At 48.7% G+C, this 23,510-nt stretch overlaps 1 protein-coding gene across 3 annotated transcripts in view; it reads right to left on the bottom strand.

The window, feature by feature from the left end:
* Positions 1-12,735, bottom strand: part of Arhgap22 (Rho GTPase activating protein 22) — a 153,856-nt gene extending 141,121 nt beyond the window's left edge. For all 3 annotated transcript variants that reach the window (XR_009057138.1, XM_057769749.1, XM_057769752.1), the window contains exons 1-2: positions 12,622-12,735; positions 9,874-10,033 (exon numbers count right to left, since the gene is read on the bottom strand). Coding sequence is in view for 2 of the 3 variants with exons in the window: in XM_057769749.1 (XP_057625732.1) it covers positions 9,874-9,925 (52 nt within the window). In the remaining variant the exon portion in view is untranslated. The remainder of the gene's footprint in view (positions 1-9,873; positions 10,034-12,621) is intronic.
* Between the last annotated feature and the right edge of the window lie 10,775 nt (positions 12,736-23,510).

Raw genomic sequence — 23,510 nt, 5'->3', positions numbered from 1 at the left:
TTTGATCTCAGCACTTGGGAGGCAGAGGCAGGTGAATCTCTATGAGTTTGAGGCCAGCTTGGTCTACAGACTGAGTTCCAGGACAGTCAGGGACTGTTACACAGAGAAACCCTGCCTCAAAAATAAAGAAAAAGAAAAAAGAAAAAGAAAAGAAAAGAAAGAAAGAAGGAAGGAAAGAAAGAGAACACAGCCACAGACAGAGGAATGAGCCCATGAGACACGGGGAGAGGATGGAACCTGAAGCCGAATAGAGGGGCTGAAGGGGCAAAGAGGCCTGCCAATACCTTTACCGTGAACTTCTAGCTTCCAGATTGTGAGGAAGTAAGTTCCTCTCCAGGCACACTTACACCTCTCTCCCAGCCTCCTTTTGCGAACAAGGGACTTCCAGGCCAGACTTTACCCTGCTCCTGGACCCCTCTCTGCTCACCACTTCCTCTCACTTTTGCACCAGGCCAGGGGTCCCCTGAGCCTTCCTTCAACGTGTCCTGGGATATTCAGTTCACACAGTGTCCTACACTGGGTGAGGAGAATGGTTTCTGCAAAGCTTAAATATTCATGTCTGTGCCTCGGTGTTTTCTGGCTTCAGCGGCCGTTATGAGTGCCCTGTTGGGTGAATTGACTGCTGGCTTCCAGTTTCCGGCTCCTTCTGAGCCTGTGCAAATGAATTCAGTACACTGGGGAGGAGGCGCTGAGTGGCCATGGCCCTTGTATAGAGGCTTTCAAGCCATCTCTAGAGTCCTTGCAAGGGGACTGTTGTTTGCAGAAGTGGTCTCCCCCATTCCCCAGAGGTGGACTTCCCTCCTTCTGGTCATTTTCCAGTCACAGCCCAGCTTCCTGGCGCATCTCCCCAGTTACCACCTCCACCCTGACCCTTGCTTAAGATGTGTTTTGGGGCACCCACATTTATACATGGTTTCACTGCTTCCTGACTGGGGTTCTGGTTCCTCCACCTTAGAGCCAAGTTCATCCGCTGAAGGGAGCTGGACACAGGACAAAGTGATCTCAGGGCTATTATTATCATTTTTAGTTTGGTTGTACCATAAAAGGTAGAAAGGAAAGGGGAAAAAAATCTACCTCCTGACTCATTTCTAACCAGGTGTCTGGAACTAAGGAGTTACTGACACTGCCCTGTCCCTTTCCTTGTCCCCTCCTCACACAGCCCCAGAACATGTTAGTGGTCTTCTACAGAGAGTTTTCAGAGGCTGGGGAGGCAGCTAAGTTAGCAAACTGGTGCACCTAATGTTGATTTCCAGAACCAGTGTTTGTTGTTTTTAAAGCTGGGTACGGTCGCATGAGTTTGGTAGTGTCCTCAGGAGCTGACTAGACAGCCACTGGGTACCAGTCCCAGTGAGAGACCCTGTTTCCAAAAAACAAGCTTAATTGTCCCCAAGGCATGCCAAGTGCTATTGACACTCCCTCTCCCTCTCTCGTAGCCAGTTCACCTAAAGAGCATAAAGTAGCAGTCAGGCCTGTTATCTGGCATTGCTCTACTTCTGTGGGCCTTCACGAGGTGTCTCTAACCTAGGGGCGCCGTGTGTGTGAGTGTGTGTGCGTAGTCATGTCTGTGTGTTTGCTCACCGTCATTGTGGAGGGTGCTGCCTTCTGTAGGATCATCTTGCATCACTCAAATGAACCGTTCCATCATCCATCCAGAAGCCCCAGGTGCCTCCCTCCCTCCCTCCCTCCCTCCCTCCCTCCCTCCCTCCCTCCCTCCCTCCTCCCTCCCTTCCTCCCTCCCAGTCCAGCACTGCTAAGCATTGTGCAATGTTTTTATTCCCAGTGTTTTTAATCTTACTCAGGGCCTCTGTAAGGTCATCTGACCTGCATTACCTTTCTTATGCTATTCATTCATTCATTCATATAGTCACACATTTACTCAACAGTAATTAAATACACATTATATGGCAGGTATAACTTTAGTGATCAATCACTGTGCAAACAGCTCTAACCGGCTCTTCCTCCTCACTTCCTCATTCAAAGTAATGCTCGCATGAGCACCTAAGGGGTAGCAACAAAGCCAGAGGATGGGGCCGCTATCCTAAGGGGAGAACAGACTCCAGGAAACCTGAAACACAAAAGTATGAGGCAAGACTCTCAGCTACAGTCGAGAGATGCAACTATTAAGCTAAACAAAACTGACAAACCTAGCTACTTTTGAACTTCAGAAGCTTATCAAATGCGGGAAAACAACCAGAAAATTCTTCTCATTGACTTAACGGCTGGACTTTTGAGACAGGTCAGTACAAGCCTGTGGTTTTCCTGCTTAGGGCTGCTCTTTGCCCAAGACCTCCAGCTCAGTTCTCAGAGAGGTTGTGCCAGGATGGGGCCATCATGGAGACCAGGCACAAGGCAGGAATGGTTCGTTCAGTTGTAAGCAGTCAGCAATAGCCCCACTCAGTGGAAGGCAAGCAGCCTCTGTTGTCTTGGCAGCCGGAATTAGAAGATAGCCACCCTTGTTTGAGGCTTACATTTGCGCGGGGACTGCATGCAGGTACAGAGGAGGCTAGGGAGGGCCCCGGGCCCCATGTGCTCTTGCCAGTCCTGCGCCTGAACCAAGGGCTGACATGGAGGCTCAGCAGGAATGGAGAGCTGGAGTGAGCTTAAGGACTACTTGAATTGAGAGAATCCCCTGTCCTCTCACAGAGCTCCTGGCAGAGGGCGGGGCCAACTACCAGCTAATCCTTAAATGGCACTGGAACAGGGCAACACTTAGAAGCAGCACTGAAAAGTAAAAGCAAGAATAAAATGCAAACATAACAGAGGCATTAAAGGCAGCATATGGGAGGGACAGGATTTACGGATTCAGCGCAGGCAAAGGATTCAACCTCTTATCTAAAGTGTCTACTTTTAGCAGGTGTGGCGGCGGCTCACTTCTGCCTGTAATAACAGCATTCCAGATGCTGAGGCAGGAGGATCACAAATTGGAGGCCAGCCTGTGAGGCCCTGTCTTAAAGCAAAGCAAAACAACAACAACAAAACCTAACAAAAATAAACGTTACAGTTAAAGATGAAAAGGCCCCATTTGTGCAGTGTTTGAACACTGGTTCCGCTGGGGGCACTGTTCTGTCAGGCTGTGGAGCCTATCGGACTGCAACTGTTTATGGCAGATGCTGGACCATTGGGAGCGAAGTTGAGTGCCCCAGACTAGCTCTGCTTCTAGCCCGAGTGCTCTACTTCCTGATTGTTTGAGACAAGACTAGTTAAGTCCCCACCTCACGGGACAGAGCCCGGGCCTCCCTCCGACCTCCCGTGGTGAGATGCTGAAGCAGACAGACCCAGCTCCCTTAAGTTGTTTCTCGTCAGGGGTTTGCAAAAAGTCATGTTGTAAGCAGGTAAACTGTCCGGTTCTTAATGACAGCAAAGAGTTGTCTAAAACCCAAGGGAGAGAGAGGATGCTACACCCTCAGGGATTCTGAGTTCCGCAGAACATTCCCACCACTGACTCAAGAAGCTAAAATAAAAATGTAAAGAAGCGCAGGAGACGGGAGGGTGATGGGGGCAACAGAATTTCAGGAAGACAGAAACAGAGGGCAGAAATCCCTGAGCTGGTGGACCAAGGACTGAAGACTAAATCCCCTCCCCCACCTGTCTGGGAGAGCACGACGGCCTATGCAGGGGGATAGAAGAAAGAGTAAGTGTTCCTGGGAGTAGAGATATGGACATAATCCAATATGGCTGGGGCTGGTAGAGCCAGCCTGCACCTCCAGATACTCAGCTGTGGCAGGGGGCTCAGAAGGTACAGAACGGCTGGAGGAAAAGGAACAGAGGCAGAGATATGGAAAACAGTGGCAATCATTTCTGCCAAATTGCTTGTAATGCATGCCCCAGGCAGATGGAGACAGGAGAGACAGGAGCAGAAACATTATTTGGAGAACAAAACAAGAAGACTGACACTTTCCAATGGATGGAAAGCACTCTTTTTCACATATAATAAATGCAAGGAGGATAAAGAGAAAGAGAAGTGCATTCTAGTACAGAGGTGGATGTGGACAGACGGACAGTTTAGTGCCAGGGTTGGTTTTACGGGGAAATGAGATGACAGAATTTGCAATCAAATTGTTGAAAGACAGAAGAAAAAAATTAAGGCTTGAAAGTAAAGGGAACGAGTGGCCTGGTGACGCGGAGGAGCGCCTAGTGGCCTGGTGATGAGGAGGAGCGCCAAGTGGCCTGGTGACGCGGAGGAGCACCGAGTGGCCTGGTGACGCAGAGGAGCGCCAAGTGGCCTGGTGATGAGGAGGAGCGCCCATGTAATTAGCAGTTGACAGCACCTCTCAACAATGCCAGCCAGAAGTAGAGAAACTGAAAACTGTTAATCAGTGCCAACCTATGTGAAAGCTGACTGTCAGAAATGAGAAAGGCAAAATGGCATGATTCCCCTGAGGTACAGAGATGGAGAGGTCCTGGCCAGCGGATCTGTGTGAGAGGAAACACTGAAGAAGTGTCCCTGGAAGAACTGAGGAAGACCAGGGATGACAGAAACAAGGAATCATGGGAATATTCTTCAAACCCATAGTTTTGTTTTGTATCATTTTCTTCTTATGCTCCCAAAGACTATATTTTTTTTAGAGTTACCTATGTGACTTGATGGGTACACACAGCACACCTCACACAGATGCGGAGGGATTTTGTTCACATGGGCGTTTGGAATGTTCTTCAGGGTAGATTATACACTGGGCCATAAAGAAAGTCTGATGAACTTGAAAATGGAAATCATACAAAAACATGATCGGACTATACTGGACTTAAATTAGAAGAAAAAAACAACAGGAAGAAAATTTTGAACTTGTCAAATACTTGAAAGTGAGCATAATTTTAACTCCAAGTGCCACCCTTAAGATTTCAATAACACACATTTCTGCCTTGAGAAACTGGTAAAATCAAGCCAGGTCCAAAGGAAATGAGGAGGAAGTCATAGAGATGAGCATATTCAGAGACCCCAAAACACAGAAAAAGCAAAACAGGAGAGAAAAATCAATGAAGCAAAAAACAAAACAAAACAAACAAACAAACAAACAAAAACCCCAAAAAGACAAGAAAACAAAAAACAGTTCTCTCAAAGGACTAAAAAACCTCAGCAAACCTTTAACCAGACAGAGCAACAATAATAAAAAGAACCAGAACTGAAAAAGGAGCCGTCGCATCCACACCACAGCATGTGCGGCGGCTGGTAAGGACGCCGGGAGCAAACTACATGGAAAATGCTTGTGGGGCACCTAGAAAGCAGACAGAACTCGAGGATGACGATTACCCGATGTCCTGGACAGCGATGCTTCCCAAAGTCTCTCCTAGAGGACTGTGCTGGTTAGCTCTGCTATAAACTCTACACAGCCTAGAACTGCGTCTCAGCCTTCCTAATGCTGTGGCCCTTTAACACAGTTCCTCATGTTGTGGTGACCCCCAACCATAAAATTATTTTGCTGCTACTACATAACTGTAATTTTGCTACTGAGAAATATCTGAGAGGCAGAATGCCTGATATGTACTCCTAAAGGGGTTGCGACCCACAGGTTGAGAACCACTGGACTAGCATCCCCCCCCAGAAAGCAGAAACCTCAGCTGAAGAATTACCTAGATTAGATTGCCCTTGCAGGGCCAAGCCATCTGTGGAAAGTTGGTCCTGGGCTCTGTAAGAAAACTCGCTCTACATGAGGCAGAGGATGAGGCAGTAAACGGCCTTCCTCCATGACTTTTGCTTCAGCTCCTGGCCTAATTTCCCCCAGGGATGAACTATGACTCAAAGTGTGAGCCAAATGAGTGCTTTCCTTCCCAAGGAAATTGATTTTGGTCATGACATTTATCACAGCCACAGAGAGCAAACTTAGACAAACGTTTTATGTCAATTCAACATAAGCTATAGACACCTGTAAGGAAGACAGCTCAATTGAGAAGAAGCCTCCACAAGATCCCGCTGTAGGGCATTGTCTGAGTTAGTGATCGGTGTCAGAGGTCCCACTGTGGGTGGTGTCCTCCCTGGGTTGGTGGTCCTGGGTCTATAGGAAAGCAGGCTGAACAAGCCACGATGAGCAAGTCAGGAAGCACATTCCCCATGGCTTCTGCCTCAGTTCCTGCCTTCAGGAGTTCCTGTCCTGACTTCCTTTGATGATGAGCAGTGATATGGAACTGTAAGCGTTAAGCCCCTTCCTCCCCAGCTTTCTTCGGGTCGTGGTGTTTCATCATAGCAATAGTAACCCTCATTAGGGCAGACAAAGGAAGGGGATTGCTTCCCAAGCCACTCTTTGAAGTCGCTATGGTTATGTGGAAGACAAAGTATTTTACAAATGCTGCCCACCGTTCCTCAGGAACACACACAACAGTGCTAGCAGCAATGCCAGCAAAGTCAATTCGAGTAAGATGTAAAACATAAACCAGCTGTAAGTAGAGTTCACTGCAGGAACTCAAGCTAAGTTTGACACCTGAGAGATGCAGGACCTAAATGTCTGCTCGTCTGCTAACATCAATAGGATCCAGGAATAAACTATGTGACCCTTCCACAAGGCACGAAAGCATCTGGCAGAGTCAAATAGCTCTGGCTTCCTACTACAAGGAAAGTTCCAGCAGGTCTGGCAGAATGGTGCCCGAAGAGGTGGATGTGAGGTCCAGCAGAGGGATTTAATCCTCAAGAATCTCTGCAAACATCTATCAAGGGGAAACTCATGTTCCTTAGTCATATTCTCCAGGTGTGATGACTAATCTTGGCTGCCAGCTCGACCACATCTGGAATCAACTAAACCCAAGCAGCTGGGCATGACTATCTCTGAGAGAGTTCTCTTAACTGGATCATTTGAGGTCAGAAGACGCACCCTAAACCTGGGCTACACCTTCTGGTGGCTGTCCACATGAAAGGGCAACCAAGAAGGAAGCTCTTGCTTTTGGCCTGCTTGCCCTAACCCTCACTGGAAAGTTCACCTATCGTCCTGCTGAGGCATGCAGGATAGTATTCTGATACCTTGCTGGGTTTAGAACCCACTTCTTTGGGATGTCGACATAAACCAGCAGAGACATCCAGACTCATAGACTGCACGACTACCAGAGTCTTGACCTTTCTTTGGCAGACAGGTATTGAAGGACTACTGGATCACAGCCTACAAGTCATTAGTAAATCCCGTATATATTCTTCCTGTAAAAATCCCTGGCTACTTTCAGTTTGCTGTTCTGAAGGAGCAGGGACTCGGCACAGAACTCACTTTGAATGGAGCTGAAGGAGAGCCCTCCACCATGTGAAAGAAAATAGCTGTAGTCTTCATTCTAACTTTTAAAACTGTTTGACTTCCAGTTAATTTGAATGAGAGTAATGATGTTTTTACGTGGACTCAGAGAGTAGGGGCATTAGCTCTCACCACTGTGATGTGATGTGTGCCCTCCCCTTGGATGTCACAACCATTGAGTTCCCTGTGGGCCTCATGGATTTGCTCTTGTTAGTTCAAGGAGCACAGGTGACCATGTAGCCAGCTCACCAGTGAATCTAGTGACACCCACTTAAAAATTCGGTTTCTTCTTCTTTAAGTTTATGAAGTTGATCTTAAAAGTTCTATTACTTCATCCTAAATTAAATTAAGATGTGTTTAGTTCTACTAATCAGAAAATGAATTAATAGGAAAAGGTTGGTATAGAAAAAAATTACCCCTTTCCTCTTTCCTTAATGTATATAGTTTAACTCTTTCTTTGTTACAGTTAAACAATGCTCATGGATGATATCAGTCTGTTTTGGACTCCTGCTAGTGTTAAAGATGGAAATAAAACAATTTGAAACAACAACAACAACCCCCCTCCCCCCCAAAAAAATCCTGAGTAAGGGAGCTGGAGATATCGTTCAGCAGTTAAGAGCACTGTCTGCTTTTCTGAGTTTCTTGAGTTTAATTCCCAGCAACCACATGGTAGCTCACAACCAAGGATGATGAGATCTGGTGCCCTCTTCTGGCCTACAGGCAGAATACTGTATACATAATAAATAAATCTTAAAAACAAAAACATCCCCTGACTAATTCAGGAGAGAGAGAGAGGAGAGAGAGAGAGAAAGAGAGAGAGAGGAGAGAATCAGATAACCCGATCAAGGCTGGGGAGAGAAGTTGTTTCCACTGTTCCCATAACACCGCCCCTGTCTGAAGCCTTTTGTGCAACAACATTAACATTTTCTTCAACGTTGTCTAAGAGTCTGTGATGATCGTTACTTAAAACCAGCGTAATCAAGAGGCGACAGCACAGACACCTGCTCCATCACACACAAGCCTGGATGAGAGCATGCTGAGTGCAAAGGGTGGGCACAGAGGGACACACGCACTATCAGACCTGTGCAGCAGCTAAATCACCACACACAGACATACTGGCTGTGCACGGGGACTGCTAGCCCATGCAGGATGCATGGACGATGACAGTGTGACCACACAGCATGCTGCATGCATGGACTGCCACTGAATTTTACACTCCAAAACGGCTCACTCTCTGCCACGTGAGTTTCACTTTCATATAAAAATCAATGTAATCTTATTCATTAAATTCTCATGTAACATCTCCATTGCCCTTTCGCAATAGGTTGGCACATGCCCTCTGGAGATGAGGGGCACAAACCATCATTATCAGACAAATGTGGCAGCTGACCCTCCCACAGAAGCCAGGGGTTTTCATTTGGAGCTGAATGATACTGTGACCCCAGTTGGAGGAGAGTATCAGCTGCTGTGACCTCAACGCCCCAGCCCGACTTCTCCCCTGATTTCTGTGCATTGATTCCGGTGGAACTTCCACCTAGACTCTAGCCCAGACTCAGAGCCCAGTCCGGATTCCAGTCCACCCAAACCTGCCTCTGTGAAAGAGAAAATTTTCTCTTCATCCCACACATGCCAGCTCAGGGCACAGCAGCGGCACAGCTGGGGTCCAAGCCCTGTGGCTCTGTTTACTTTCTCCCCATGCTCACAGTGACATAAAAATGTCCTGAAGCCTGAGGTCCACCTGAGACAGTTAAGCAGACGTCTCCAGAGGAGGCTGGGGAGTTTGAAGAGCTCCCTCAGTTTCTAATGCAGGACGAGAGGCCCCGAGGGTGCCACAGACGGCATCTGCTTCTGTAATCCAGCTCTCGGGTCCTTACAACCAGAGAACATCACCCAGTTACAAACACAATCATCTCCTTCCTGTCTGGGGTCCAGACAGTGCCCACAGATTTGAGTATGGCAGCTCCAGAAGGGCTTAGCATCTGAGGGGGACATCTAGCCAGCACCTGCAAGGCCTAACACCTATATGACCCAGCACCTGCTAGGCTCGGCACCGGCAAGACTCAGCACCTGCAAGGCTCAACACTTGTATGACCTTGCACCATCTGGACCTACATCGGTGTGACCCAGCACCTACAAGGCTTGGCTCTTGAAGGGACCAGCACCTTCAGGGCACACCTGACCAGCATCTGCCTTTGACTCAAACAGACAATAGTCCCACTGTGGCTAACGGCTTCCTCCCCAGCCCTTTCCAGGCTCAACCTCCACATCTTTGAGCTCACTGCCAGGCTGGGTTGTTTCCTGGTGCAGACAGGGGATCCTTGGGTCACACAGCTCTCACTGTGGGGGTTTACCTAGTGTCCAAGCAGGTTACGGTCATGGTGGTCCTCATGGACATTAAATGTCATTAGAGTCCTCAGCCACTGGAGCCCAGGACCCCTGACACTTGCTGTCATATTGGAGCCCGTTTTTCAGGCAGACACAGAGCAGATGCTGGGGTATACGGGTGAGTGCTGGGCCACCAGTCAGTTATGAAAGCTGAAGGAAGATTGAGCCCTGACTGCATGGTGCCCACAGGACCAAGAAGCCTCTCTCAGAGGCCCTGAGCAACCCCGCCCTCAAGCAAGGAGTCAAACACACAGTCATTCTCCACACAGAATCAAATCCTTACTGAAGTATTTGGCAGCGAAGGTTCTTCTTTTGCTGGAAGCCGTCGGCAGCATCGCTAGGCTGGCAGTCGGCAGATTTCTCCCGTGCCTTCTTTCGAAGGCAGCAGCCACGTCCTCAGGCAGACAAGCTAATTCCTGGTTTCAGTAGCAGGCGATCAGCATCTATAGTAAAGAAATATATTTAGAATGCCCTTTAAGGCATTTGCCTGGATTTCCAGCGTGAAGCCCTGCTATGAGGGATGAGTTTCTCTGTGGAGCGTGTACCTTGGGGATCTGAGAGCAAACTTGGGGAAGTATGGGTATCAGTTCCTCAAATCTGTAAAATGGGACCAGCAGCGACAACTGCCTCGCAGAGGGAAGAGATGCCAGATGTGTCAGCGGAAGCGAGGACTTTGAGAGCCAGAGGGCTCCAGCAGCTGGATTCGATTTTTCCAAGGAGCCATTTGCACAAAGGAACATGTGCAGATTTCTCTGAACATGTGGGTGGTTTCTGGTTTGCGCCATGGCTTCTGGGGCTTATGATCCAGCTGCAGGGGTAGAACCCAGGAAAGCTAGGTCACATCCTCAGGGTGCCACTTCTCCATTGTATTTTTAGAAATTTTGTCATCTTTATATCTTTAAAGCTGTGGAAAACTGATAAAAAAAAAAACAAACGCACAAACGAATTGGTTATAGCGAGCCAAGTGGTGTTTTTGCAGCCATCAACACTCTTCACACCGTAGCCCAAGTGACGTAAGGCAAAGATGGGTGGCAGGCACAATGTCACCTGTCTTAGTACATCTGACGTACCTGCAGATGGAGCCTGGAAGGACAAGCCCAAAATGTTCTTCCCCTACCCACCTTGTCACTACTCCGCTAACCTCTATAAGCTGAGCTTGTATCAGGCCTGAAGTTACAAAGTAAGCCCTGGCGGATCTTTCCAGCCTGGGCCGGGGGAAGCCGGAATGTGGAGGAGATAGGGATGTGGGCCTTCATCAGTTCATCACCACGCCACAGGATGGAAACTTGGGGTTCTGGACTAGTGGCTGGCATTCTGTGGGTTATGCTGGGTCAAAGTGCTTCTGGCACACACTTAAGCATTTGGGCACATTCCCTGTCAGTGACTGGTCTCCACTTGGAGTGTAAAGGGCAGACTGCCTTTGGGATAGCCGGGAGAAGGAAACAGTGGGTAGGTAGTAAATCTGCAAGGGCCCGAGCCCAAGATGCCAGCATGACTTTTTGTCCAGGAGCACAGATAGCCTAGAGTGCACAGCTGAGAGCTGGAAGCCTCCAGGGTGAGGGTAGAGACAGAGCTGGGGCTGGGAAATAAGGACTCTGGAGCTGGTACTGATCTCAGAGACCCTGATGGGTCTAGAGTGACACCTTCCTTCTGTCCTAGAAGCATGCAGGGCTTGAAAACACAGTGGACTGGGATGGGGTGGGGCACCTCCAAACCCATTGTAGCAAGGCTTAGCATGAAAGTTCTGGGTCCATACCTGAGTAGTCCCTAGCAGGACACAAAGTCAGGGGTGGTGTGTATCTGTAATCCCAGCACTCAGGAGGTGGAGGCAGAGGATCAGAAGTTCAAGGCTCCCCTTAGCTACATAGTAAGTTCAGAGCCAGCCTGGGCTACATGAGACTCTGTTTTTAAAAAATGAAACAAAAGACTAAAGTTAAAGTTGAAATTTCTGTACTGGCTCCGTTAAGAGGAAGATCCTCATAACCTGGGTGGCAGGCATGGCTGGATCCAGGTTGACTCTGTCAACCAAGTCTGGGGGTTTCTCTCCCCTTCTGTTTGCTCCTGGGGTCTCCTCCCCCTCTTCCTTCCTTCTCCCTCCCACTCTTTCTCTGGGTGGCATCAGCTTCAGGGGCTAATATTTTTTTCTCTCCCACCCAGCAGAAGGAAAGAGTAGATTTTCCAGTCTCAGAAGAACCAAGGGGCCTCTCCCAACCACTGTTAAAACCCTTCTTTCTCAGGGCTTGTTTGGGGACACTAACCAACCCACCTGAGATTAGATTCATCCAAACCAGTGGGACTTGCTGATTGGCTAAAGTCAGCCTGGCCTTGGGCTGGAGTTGGGGGGCTGGGCGGCGCTGCTTCCCACAATTCTAGGAAGGGCTGGCAGAGGAGAGAAGTGGATGCTGAAATAGACCCTGGGGGACGGTAATGGGGCGGGGGTGGGGGCGCCAAAACCCCTATGCTACTGTGGGAATGCGGTAGAGAGGGGCCACCTCTGAAAGAGAAAGAAACTGCTCTGACCCTCCACCTTGGCCTTCCCCTAACCCACCTTTCTAAGCTAGGTCAAGAGCAGGCCACACCCAGCCAAGCCAAGTACAGTGGGGGGCCTGCCTTCAGAGAGTGCTGGACGCCTCTCTGAACGTGACTCAGCTCCAGCCATGGCTCTGCACCACGCTCACAACAAATTCGTTTGCCCTGGATTCAGGCCAGGGCCCCTGTGGCCTACAGCGCTCCATCTGCGGGTGTTAATTACAACCGCCATAGGACTGTATACTAACCAAAAACATTTATTTACCTGACACCCGCCAGCACCCTGGGCAAGGGTCTCACTGTGGAAGCATGGTGCTCCGAGCCACGCATAAATTTAATGAGGCCTAGGAGGGGCTCTTAAATCCATTTTTAAAGTATGAACTCACAGCCCCATAGTCTGGAAACAGTGTGCAGCCCCGGCTGTCCACTCACCCTGCTAAGGGTCGCTGCTGGGTGGGAGCCCTGCTGTGTGTGCGAGAGTCCTGGCTCACCTGGACCTCACCTCTGTTCACCTGAACCTGGAGAGCATGCTTCTCTGCCTCTGCCTGATCCTCCGGGGACTTCTTCTTCGGCGCCTGGAGGGAGCACTCGGGTTGAGGGCCCCTCTTCTCACCCCGTGGGCGCCCTGCCTTTGGCCCTGCCCCGGGTTCCCATGGGATGAGCCCGCTGGCAGGACCAGGGGATGCAACCCAGGCTGAACATCATCAGGCAGGATGCAGGTTTCCTGTCTCCTCGGTGCCTCTGGGGATGATGCTCTGACGGCAATCCTTGGCTGGGCTCTTAAGGCTGCAGCAGCCTCAGCGGCTCGGAAAGTGTTCTGGCGGAAGGCTGACCTCTGCGGGGAAGTGCCTCGCTGAGGAGGGTCTGGGTTGTCTGGTTTGGAGCGCCCTCTGGTGGTCATTTGAGGCGCTGTCGCCCATGCTCCGAGACCCTGGCTTTGTTTGCTGAGTTTTGCTTTCCTTGCAGGGTCTGGAGGCAATTTGAGCTGGTCTGCGCTTCCCTGTGGCCTCCAGGTACTGCTTTCCTACCCTTCAGGAGCTGCTAGTGAGTTGTGTGCAGTTCCTGGGACTGCTTAGATCCTTGTTCTCATCAGATCAATCCTTCCGCCTTGCCTCACGGTTAGGCCCTAAGAATTGCAGCAAGGGAGAGATAGCTCAGCAGATAAGAGCACACTAGCTATTCTTCCAGAGGTCCTGAGTTCAAATCCCAGCAACGACATGGCGGCTCACAGCCCTCTGTAATGAGATCTGGTGCATCTTCTGGCTTGCAGGCATACAGGAAGACAGAACACCGTGTGCATAATCAATCAATCAATCAATCAATCAAAGAACCCTTGGGTAGCAGAGGAGATTAAAAACCAAGGCCCAGGAAAGAAGTGGAGAGATGCTCACACTGATGGGCCAGCCTCCCCACTCACCAGGGCTCAGCAAAGGCACTGCTTCTGAGCCTCTGATTTAGCTAACATGCAAAAAGGCAAGAATGTGGACCGCTGTTCTTGGACCTCTCAGCAGCCCCCAAGCTACTGGGAACCCCACTGGAAAATACCCACATCAGGTCTCCTTTGTGCACACTGGGGAAGGAACTCAAGTCTGCCAGCTTGCTGGAAAAGGTGGCTGGGATTGTCTGACTTCCGTGGTGGGTGGGCTCCCTGAGCCCCCTTCCCTGTCTGTGAAGTGCTGGTAGGGATATAACTAACCCCGTGGATCTTCTAGAGGACCAAACGCAGTAGGTCACATCGGGCAGTTTGCTGAGTGACGAGTTCACTCCCAACCAAGATGCTCTGACACCCACTCAAAGGGAAAATCAGTTTTCTTCAATGGAAAACTCAAGGTTTGAGAGCCCAGAAGTTTGTTCTGATTCTTTATACTTCTTTTTTTCTTATTCTTTCTGTTCTCCTCATTTTTTAAAAAATTTTTACTTTACCTTATTTTCAAACTATTTCTTTTGATTTTTGAGATTCTAATGTAGTTACATAATTTCCCTTTCACGTTTTTCCATTATTGGGCAGACTTTTTTTCTTTTTTTCTTTTCGAGACAGGGTTTCTCTATGTAGCTTTGGAGCCTGTCCTGGAACTAGCTCTTGTAGACCAAGCTGGCTCGAACTCACAGAGATCCGCCTGCCTCTGCCTTCTGAGTGCTAGGACTAAAGGCATATGCCACCACTGCCTGGTGCGCAGATGTTTTTAGCTGATACTTGCCTCTGCTTTTGTAGCATTTTGACTTTCTTTGTATTTTTAATCGTCCTTCATGTTTTTAACTTCCATTACTCTTCTTTCATTTATGAAAATTTTGTTTATGATTTTAATTATACAAAATCATGAATTATTATTTTAATCCCTTGTTCTTTCATCCTTTTCCAATCTTTATTTCATTCTTTTTTTGGGGGGGGTATTTTTCTCCCCAGGCATCGGTGGTGCAGCCGTGGGCTCTCATCAGGTTTAAGTGTGTTTCTCTGTCTTGTGGCTGTCACAGCATCTGCTCTTCTGCTCTCAATGGTTCTGAAGAGGAAGCCCTCAAGAGATGGTCACTCCTGAGGGGATCCCTTTGAGACAGGAAGGAGACCCAAACCAACAGAGGTGCAAGTTACAATGTGGAAACACAAGGGGCACAGTGAAGGATGGTAAGGGACATGACCAAGGACAACGATGTCACCGCTCCATAAGATAACTCAGCTGCCAAGTGTGAAGACACAGAGCCAGTGTAGATGCCAGACGAAGAATTCAAGAGTTACTTATAAAAGAATCAACAACAACAAAGGGAATATGTATGAGCAGACACATGAAGCAAGGACTCAACCCATGGTCTGAAGAAGACAATCAGCAACAGGGATGAACAACGTTATCTTTTAACATTCATGAAGACATCAAGACATATCAAGATGAACATGACACAAGGCAGTTAATAGCCACAAAGCCAGCATTGCCGAAGACACCTCAGAACTCTAAACACAGAGGAGGAAGAAAATCCCAACCAAGAGGACACAGCAAAGAAAACACTTCCTAAGTGGGATGATGAACGGGATGATGGACTAAGAAGGAATTCATTGTGCCCAACACAGTAAACCAGCAAAGCCCTAACGCAAATAGGAGAGAAGAGAAAGCAACAAATAACCCAGCCAGAATCCAACCCAAACTAAGCAACAACATTATAGGAACAAGCAAACTCTCTCAATAATGACTATAAATACAAGTGGATACAGCATGCCAATGTAGTTGAGACCATCTGATGAAGTGAAGACTATGATCCAGTTCTCTGGTGTCTCCCCAAACCACGCCCACTGGCATTTTCATCTAGAGATACTAGCAAGCCTGGATATCAGTCCTAAGAACAATGAAGGTAGATATGCATCTCCTGTCCTACACTCAAAACATTCTGAATCCTGAAACTGCTAGAGGAAAGCAGGGAAAACATTTCAGTGAAGGCGTGGTGAGGGCGTTCCAAACGGAGCGTAGGAAACACAGCAGCATAGGAGACAATCCCAAGAACTGAGGGTGAACTGCACGAGATTATTATCTAAAGTTTCTGCACAGTGGAGGAAGTCATCACAGAGAGAAGAGACAGTCTGCAGAGTAAAAAGTCCCTTCCAGCTACGCATTTAACAGGAGTCAACATCCAGAATAAAGAACTCTAAAAACGAAACACCAAATCATCCGGTCAGTAAGTGGACAGGAGAACTCAATAGGTAATTTTCAAAAGGAGAAAAACAAACAGCTGATAACCATTTGAAAAATGGCCAACATCCTTAGACACCAGAGAAATCCAAATTAAAACTGTTTTGAGGGGTTGGAGAGATGACTCAGTGGTTAATAGCATTGACTGTTCTTCCAGAGGTCCTGAGTTCAATTCCCAGCAACCACATGGTGGCTCACAGCCATCTATAATGAGATCTGATGAACTCTTCGGGCGTGCAAGCAAACATGCGGACAGAACACTATATATAATCAATAAAATAAATCTTAAGAAGATCCTGTTTTGAGATTCTAACTCACCTTAGTCAGAAGGTTATCATCAGAAAGAAAGAAAAAAAAATACTCCACAAAAACAACTATTGATGAGGACGCAGGAAAGCGAGAGCCCCATTGGCTGCTGAGAGGGAAGCGAAAGCTCATTGGCTACTGACAGGGAAGCAAGAGCCCCATTGACTGTTGGCGGGAATGTGAAGTGGTGCAGTCGCTATGGAAACCAACATGGAGTTTTCTGCCGAAAACCGCTGAAGGTACCACCCAGCCATCCTCCTGAAACACCCGAACGTGTGCCGTAGTGAGCCTTGTTGCCAGCCTGACTGAATTTGGAATAGGCCCAGGAGACACATCTGTCAGCGAGGACATGTCCAGAGGTTTTAACTCAGGACTAAGAAGTGGAACGCGAGCGCAGGGCCAGCATTTATCTCTTCCTGCGCCCTAACAATGGGTGCAAAGTGATCGGCTGCCTCACCCCTCCCTGACTTCAAGCTGACAGCCAAAATGAGCCCTTGTCTCTTTAAACTGCCTTTTGTCCGGCGTTTTATCGCAGTAATGGGGAAAGTGACCAATATGGAGCCAGTCTAGATGTCCATCAGCAGACGAAGGAATAAAGAGAATGTGGTCCGTGTATACAGTGGGATTTGATTCAGCTGTAAAATGGAACTCTGGGCTGGGGAGAGAGGATTCTGGTGGCCTGAAGACACGAGCTTGACCTCTGGGACCTGTGGTCAGGTGCCGGGGTTTCAGTTTTCATCTGTAATCTCAGCTCTCCCATGTCAAAAATGGAGGTGGGGACGGGAATATAGCCTGGAGATGGTGGGGCAGCTGGACTGGGCTACCAGCACAGTAGGCACAAGAGAGGCCGTTTCAACAAGGAGTCATGTGATTTCCACATGTTCAGTCATGGCTCACACAGGTCTCACCCCTACAAATCGCACACACACACATCATCATCATCATCATAAAATAAAAACCTGAAATTACAGCACTGCAGGAAAATGGTTAGATCTGGAAATCATGTCAAGTGTAAGATAGACAAATAGCACAGGTTTTCTCTTTTATGCATATGTATATTAATATTTACATATTCACATTTCATTTACATATGACACATAGTATAAATGCAAAAGAAGGAATGAAAAGTGGTGGGGGAGGCAAAATATGACACTTTTCCCCCTGATGTGCAGAGTGTATTAACTTCAAATAATATAGTTTCTACTCTCACGTCGTCTACATGGGAAGGAGGCTATTTGGCATGAGAAAGGAAAAGAATTGATGGAATTTTATACTGTTATACATGCATAAGACATCAGGTTTTGCTTGCTATCTAAAAGCAGTATTATTCATCTGTGAAGAAAATTGTAATTATGAATTTTCAGGAAACGGATGGATCTGCAAAGTGTAAGGTGACCAAAACTCAGAAAAAAAAACCCACCACCACCACCACCACCACCACCACCAACAACAACCCCTATGTGCTCCCTGTGTGAGGATCCTCGCCCACGAGGTGTTTGTGTGTAACAGGTGTAAGTCTGGTTGAAACCTAAAAACCCAGAAACGAGCCCATCTGGGAGTGATGTACCTTGGCGAAGGATGGGAGGGGACAAAAGGACGCAGGGGACGTATAAGACACAGCATCAGTGAGAGCCTACGATGAGGGAACAGGGACTCCAGAGGGGTGGAGGGATGGGGGAGGAGAATCACAAAGACATCCTTTATTGAATATCATCATAATGATATCTAACAAAGTCTGCATGGATTTGGAAAAAAAAAAGGAAAAGGACATACTAAACATTCCTGAGTGTAATTGACAATAATGACCACAAGATGGCGCTCTAAGAACGCTCTTTAGGGTGTACGTGGCCTCCCGTGCCGCCCCTCCGTCTGTGCCCGCTTCCCCCAGTGCTTTGGCAGGGGCACTAGGAGTTCTCAGTAGGACAGGCTCCGTGTTCTCCAAGTGGCGCAGGGGACTAGCTGGAAAAACAACTAGGTGAAGCCCATATTCCTGCACAGGAAAGGCTAGGGGCAGGATAAGTCACGGAGGACGCACACTTCGGGCGCAGTCAGCTCCTCCCTAGGTGCTGTCCTGTCCTGTCCCCATTCCCACTGGGCCTCAGAGGCTATGGTGAGCATGGCCAATCTCAGGTAGCCAATAGAGATGGAGGCTGAACGATGTATGCCTTGGACGGTCCCGTCTCGGCTCAGGCTGACCTGCACAGCGCCAGGAGGTCCCGAGTGAGCCAGGTAAATCAGAAATATCTTAATGTGGACGGAACAAAGTGTGGCTGGACAAGACTGAACTGCGATCACACCGCAGTTCCTAGAGCTGGACATGGGATGCAGGGATGCTTCCGTTGCCCCAGGCAGGCTTCCCGGTTTGAACGGTTGAGGGTGGCACCCGGGGCCTGGCACATGGGAGACAGGTGTTTTACGATAAGTAACCAATGCCTAGGGAAATGTAATAGAGATATTCGTGCCATGTGGGGTGAAGGTTGCTACTAATCACGTAAAAAGAGGCAGGAGAATTCAGTTTCCTAACGGATTCACGCGACACAACGCTCGCAAAATGTCACCTCAACATGTCATTAGTATAAATACTGTTGATTGAGGAGTATTATATCATCTTTATACTACATCTTCAAACTCTGAGGCGTATTTTACGTTCATTCAATTTGTGTGCCAAATTTCCATGGAAAATCTCTTATCTTTAATTGACTCTCACATGATTTTGAAGTGAGAGAGAAGGTTTGCCCTTGTTTTAAGCAAAGTCACTCGAGTCTGGGGTTGGAGAAACGGCCCAGTGGTTAAGCACACTCTGTTCTTACACAGGACCAGGTTTTGGGTTCCAGTGCCCAGAGAAGGCTCACAATTGCGTGCGATTTACAATTCAAGGGTAATCTTCTGGCTCCTGTGGACACTGCATGTATGTGTTACCGGACAAAGACAACAAACAAACAAACAACTGAAACGACGTGCAGAAACGTAAGACACACTTGCTAATATCTTGGCGCCCCTTGGAAACCTGGCACAGTTGTCTCTCCGCTTATGGCAAGCAGCTCTGATGGTAGGCAGTGCAAAGGTCCCTTTAAGAGACAAGCTCTGGCCGGGCGGTGGTGGCGCACGCCTTTAATCCCAGCACTTGGGAGGCAGAGGCAGGCGGATCTCTGTGAGTTCGAGACCAGCCTGGTCTACAAGAGCTAGTTCCAGGACAGGCTCCAAAACCACAGAGAAACCCTGTCTCGAAAAACCAAAAAAAAAAAAAAAAAAAAAAAGAGACAAGCTCTGCCCACTCCCGGTCTCTCTTCCTGCAGAGATAGCTAGCTCATCTTGGCTTCTCTTTCTCCCCTCTCCTCTCCTCCCCTCTCCTCTCCTCTCCTCTCCTCTCCTCTCCTCTCCTCCCCTCCCCTCCCCTCCCCTCCCCTCCCCTCCCCTCCCTTCCCCTCCCCTCCCTTCCCCTCCCCTCTCCCCCCTCTCTCTCTCCTCTTTTCCTCTCTTTCTCTGTCTCTTTGTCTCTGTCTCTGTGTCTTTCCCTTCCCTACCTCCCCTCTCCCCTCTCAATACCCTCTTCTCAGTAAAACTCCACACTCAAGCTCTCTCCGCACAGTGTATTCTGTCACCCACCACGATCCTCACCAGCAATGTGGATCCAACACTCGTGCACAGACACGCTCACAGAGACACAAACATAAACACACGTGTGCAGGGATACACAGGCTTCTGATCTTCCTGTGGCGAGATTACAAGAGTAATTACTGCCATGCGGGGTGGTTATGAGCGCTTTTAAAGCAAGGGTTTAGCACAGATCTTTCAGAGTGAATGCCCACCAGCTGCCCTGCCGTCTCCTCTGACCTACTGTGTGCACATAGTGGGAGCTGTCATGCTGCTGTTACTGTTACATTTAAAAATATTTCCACGAGCCGGGCGGTGGTGGCGCACGCCTTTAATCCCAGCACTTGGGAGGCAGAGGCAGGCGGATCTCTGTGAGTTCGAGGCCAGCCTGGTCTACAAAGGGAGTTCCAGGACAGGCTCCAAAAGCTACAGAGAAACCCTGTCTCGAAAAACCAAAAAAAAAAAAAAAAAATATTTCCACGAGAGTCAGAAGGTAAGTGTCGGACCTGGAGATGGCTCAGCAGTTGAGAGCACTTGCCGCCTGTCCTGTTCTCATTCTTTTTCTGTCAGTTTGGTACAGGCTGGAGTTACCTGTGAGGAGGAGCCTCAGCTGAGAAAATGCCCACATCATGTCGTCCAGGAAGTTGGAGGGCCCAGATGACTGTGGGCAGTGCCGCCCCTGGGCTTGTGGTCTTAGGTGGTATAAGGAATCAGGCTTGGCAATTAGTGGGCCAGTAGGCATTGCCCCCCCACCCCCCCAGTCTCTGCCCCAGTGCTGGCTTCCAGGTTTTTGCCCCGACTTCCCTCCAGGATGGGTGTGACTGGGAGTGGAAAATGAAGTAATCATTTACTTCCCAGTTGCCTTTGGCCCTGGTGTTTCACCGTGACAATAGACCCTGCCTTTACAGAGGGCCAGGTTAAGCTCCCAGCACCAGCATTAGGTGGCTGGTGATCACCTCTAACTCCACTTCCAGGGGAGCTGACGCCCTCTTCTAGCAGTCTTGGGTACATACACACAGGGTATATTAGTACCTGCAGGCAAACACCCACACAGGAAATAAAAACAAATAAATCAAAGATCAATAATCTGTGATGGTTAATATAAAAATGTAAGTAAAATTATTTTTAAGAAAATAAAGCTATAAAATATATAAATATTTTATATAGAATATAAAATGAATATAAAATATTCATTTAAAAATATATAAATGATTATATTTATTTAAATAAATATAATCATTTATATAAATAAATATAAAATGAATGCACATGGTGTGGATTAATCTACTGATTATTCTCCCTCCAGTAGCCAGTGTGGAGGGCCTCTCTGTTGAGAGAGGAAGTGAGCTGTTCAGTCGTGTGAAGCTTCTCCAGGCTGCCGTGAAGGACTAAGCACTGTCAACACTGCCGTGACATGCATGCACCTGTCCCGTGCACAGACTTGTTGGCTGTACATGCCTGTCACATGTGAATTTGAACGTGGGGTCTACTATAATCGGAAAGTGAGACTTGCCTGTGGAGAGCCTGCGAAACTCAGCCGGTCTGAGAGGAAGGCGTGGAGGGCTTCGCTTCCGTAGTTAATTTCCCCTGGAGACGGAAGCACTGCCCCATCGGAAGCACAACCTGCTTCTCACTGCTGAACCTGATCCAAATCCAGAGCACTCGAATCCAGTCATTTCTCCTCTGGAGGGCGCGCACAGAACCAGATGAAGGACACTCTTGTCCACCGTGCAGACATTTGGGTCAGCAGCCTGTGTCAAGGTAGCACTGGGCCCACATCCCGAAGGGCAGAAGAACGCATCCTGTGTGCTGTGTTGGGGTCCCATGGTCCTCTGCAGCTCGAGGCTTTAGATGGGACACTCTTTGCTCTCCTGGGCAGGTGGCAGTTTGTTCCAGTACTTCTGGGGCCAAACAGACAGGGGTATCTCTAGCAAGGCATTACCAGGTTCGTGCCTAGAGAGCATGCGAGGTTCCTGGAGAGTGTGGTTGTCCGTCCTGCTTACACTGGTCTCCACCTACAGGGCACGGCCCACAGGAACCAGCTTAGGGTCCTTGGGGAAGCGAATGACAAGGCTTCTTCGCAGCTCTGTGGTCACAGTGTGTAAGGGACACAAGCTCTCTACTGAGGACTTCTGGACTCAAGGCTCCTGGGCTAGGGAGCTGCGGTCCCAGGTAGCCTGTCCTTCAGTGTTCTTCCCTACAAAACAGCTTGGAGAGAAGGAGGTGATAGTCTTCGCATTCCAATGGGGACGCTGGAGGGTAAACAGCTGAAGTGACACACCCAGGGCCAAGCTGAGGAGGGACAGAGGCTGCTCAGACCTGGCCCTTTGAAGCCAGAGCGCGTGCGTACAGCCAACGCTGAGCTCTATAACCGAGCGCTGCAAACCGAGCCGCGACTGTAACCTCTGCTGTGGAGCCCGAATGACGGCTGAGCGTGCAATTTTAAAGTCTCCTGAAATGATCCCCTTCAGGTTGTCTCCCACACTCAGAGAACATGGCTCCACATAGGAATCTGCTTTTCATATATAGTCTCAGTTTCCCGCCACTGACAAGCGCCTGAGGTGAATACAAAAATCCCCACTGGTACTGGTTCATGTCCTCAGGATGGATTTACACCAGGAGAAATAAGGGTGATTTTTTTTTTCTTCTCAGAAATGTCTAGAAGCAAAAGGCTATCAGTGTCCGAGCTGATAGTGACAGGGTCACACTGAGTCCACAGCTCCTCTGGAAGCGGTGAAGGGGTCTTTTACAGAAAGCCAAGACAGCTACCATGAAAGCACCCACATTTCCCCTCAGAACTTGAAGTGAGCCTGTGCTGAGGTCTGAGAATTCAAATTTGCTCCTTGGGCTGGTGATTCGGTGGCCCCGAACAGAAAGCAGAAGTGGCTTTGCCTCTGTTCCATCCTCACCCTTCAGAACTGGTTTAGGCTGGCTACTGCCCAGCATCTCCCGGTGGGGCCAGCCTCCCATGAGTGGCCATATTGTCATGAGTCACTTACTTTATGGGGGCTTGGTGGTGGAGATGGTGAATCCTCTTGTGAGAAGAATTATTACCGCTGCTCTGCCTTCCTCTGGGCCTGCATATCCTCATCCACAGCTGTGACATTGTCTTAAGTCTCACAAGCATGCCGAGAGGCTGAGAAAGCTACAGGCAGGCAGTCCTTTGAGGGTAGAAGGTCCTAGGGGGTGGCTGGCCCCAGCCTCCCAGCCTCTGCTTCTGCAGTCCTTTGGGACTGTCCTGTCACCTTTGGACCACGTTGGCTCTGGGAAAAAGAGGAAGGGCATTTCTGTTCATTTCCTTCTGCTTTCTTAGGTGATGTGATGGGAAGGTCAGATAAGTCCCTGAGAAAGCGGTATCTGGTCAGGGCTCAAGATTTTTGGTGGTAGCAGACCGTACAGCTCCCCTTCTGTTTCTGCAGGTTTGTACCCTTTATTCAGATAAAAAGTACCCAGAGGCATGTGTACCTCTCTGTACTGAGCACAGATGCACAATTTTTTTTGGCATTCATCTAGCTGAGAGGCTGTATAGGAAGGATCCACGTAGTGTTTACATCGCATTAGGTAGGAAAGTCATCTGGAGGGGGTTTCAAATACCCGAGGCTGTGGGTACAGTTCTATGCAAATGACTTTGTAGAAGGGACGGTGACATATGCAGGCTTTGGTGACGATTGGGGCTTCCAGATCTAATCACCAAGGAAGCCAAGTGACAAATCTGTCTGTCTGCGTATCCAGAACAGCTGAGTTTATCATAAACTTACTGATAGAGCTGGAAATGTGGCTGGGTGTAGAATGATCATCTAGCACACAAGGCTGTGGGCTC

Source organism: Chionomys nivalis, chromosome 5 (genome assembly GCF_950005125.1).
Source record: "Chionomys nivalis chromosome 5, mChiNiv1.1, whole genome shotgun sequence".
NCBI lineage: Eukaryota > Metazoa > Chordata > Mammalia > Rodentia > Cricetidae > Chionomys > Chionomys nivalis.
The sequence above is the reverse complement of the archived record's forward strand: the minus strand, read 5'-3'. Positions and strand labels throughout refer to the sequence as shown.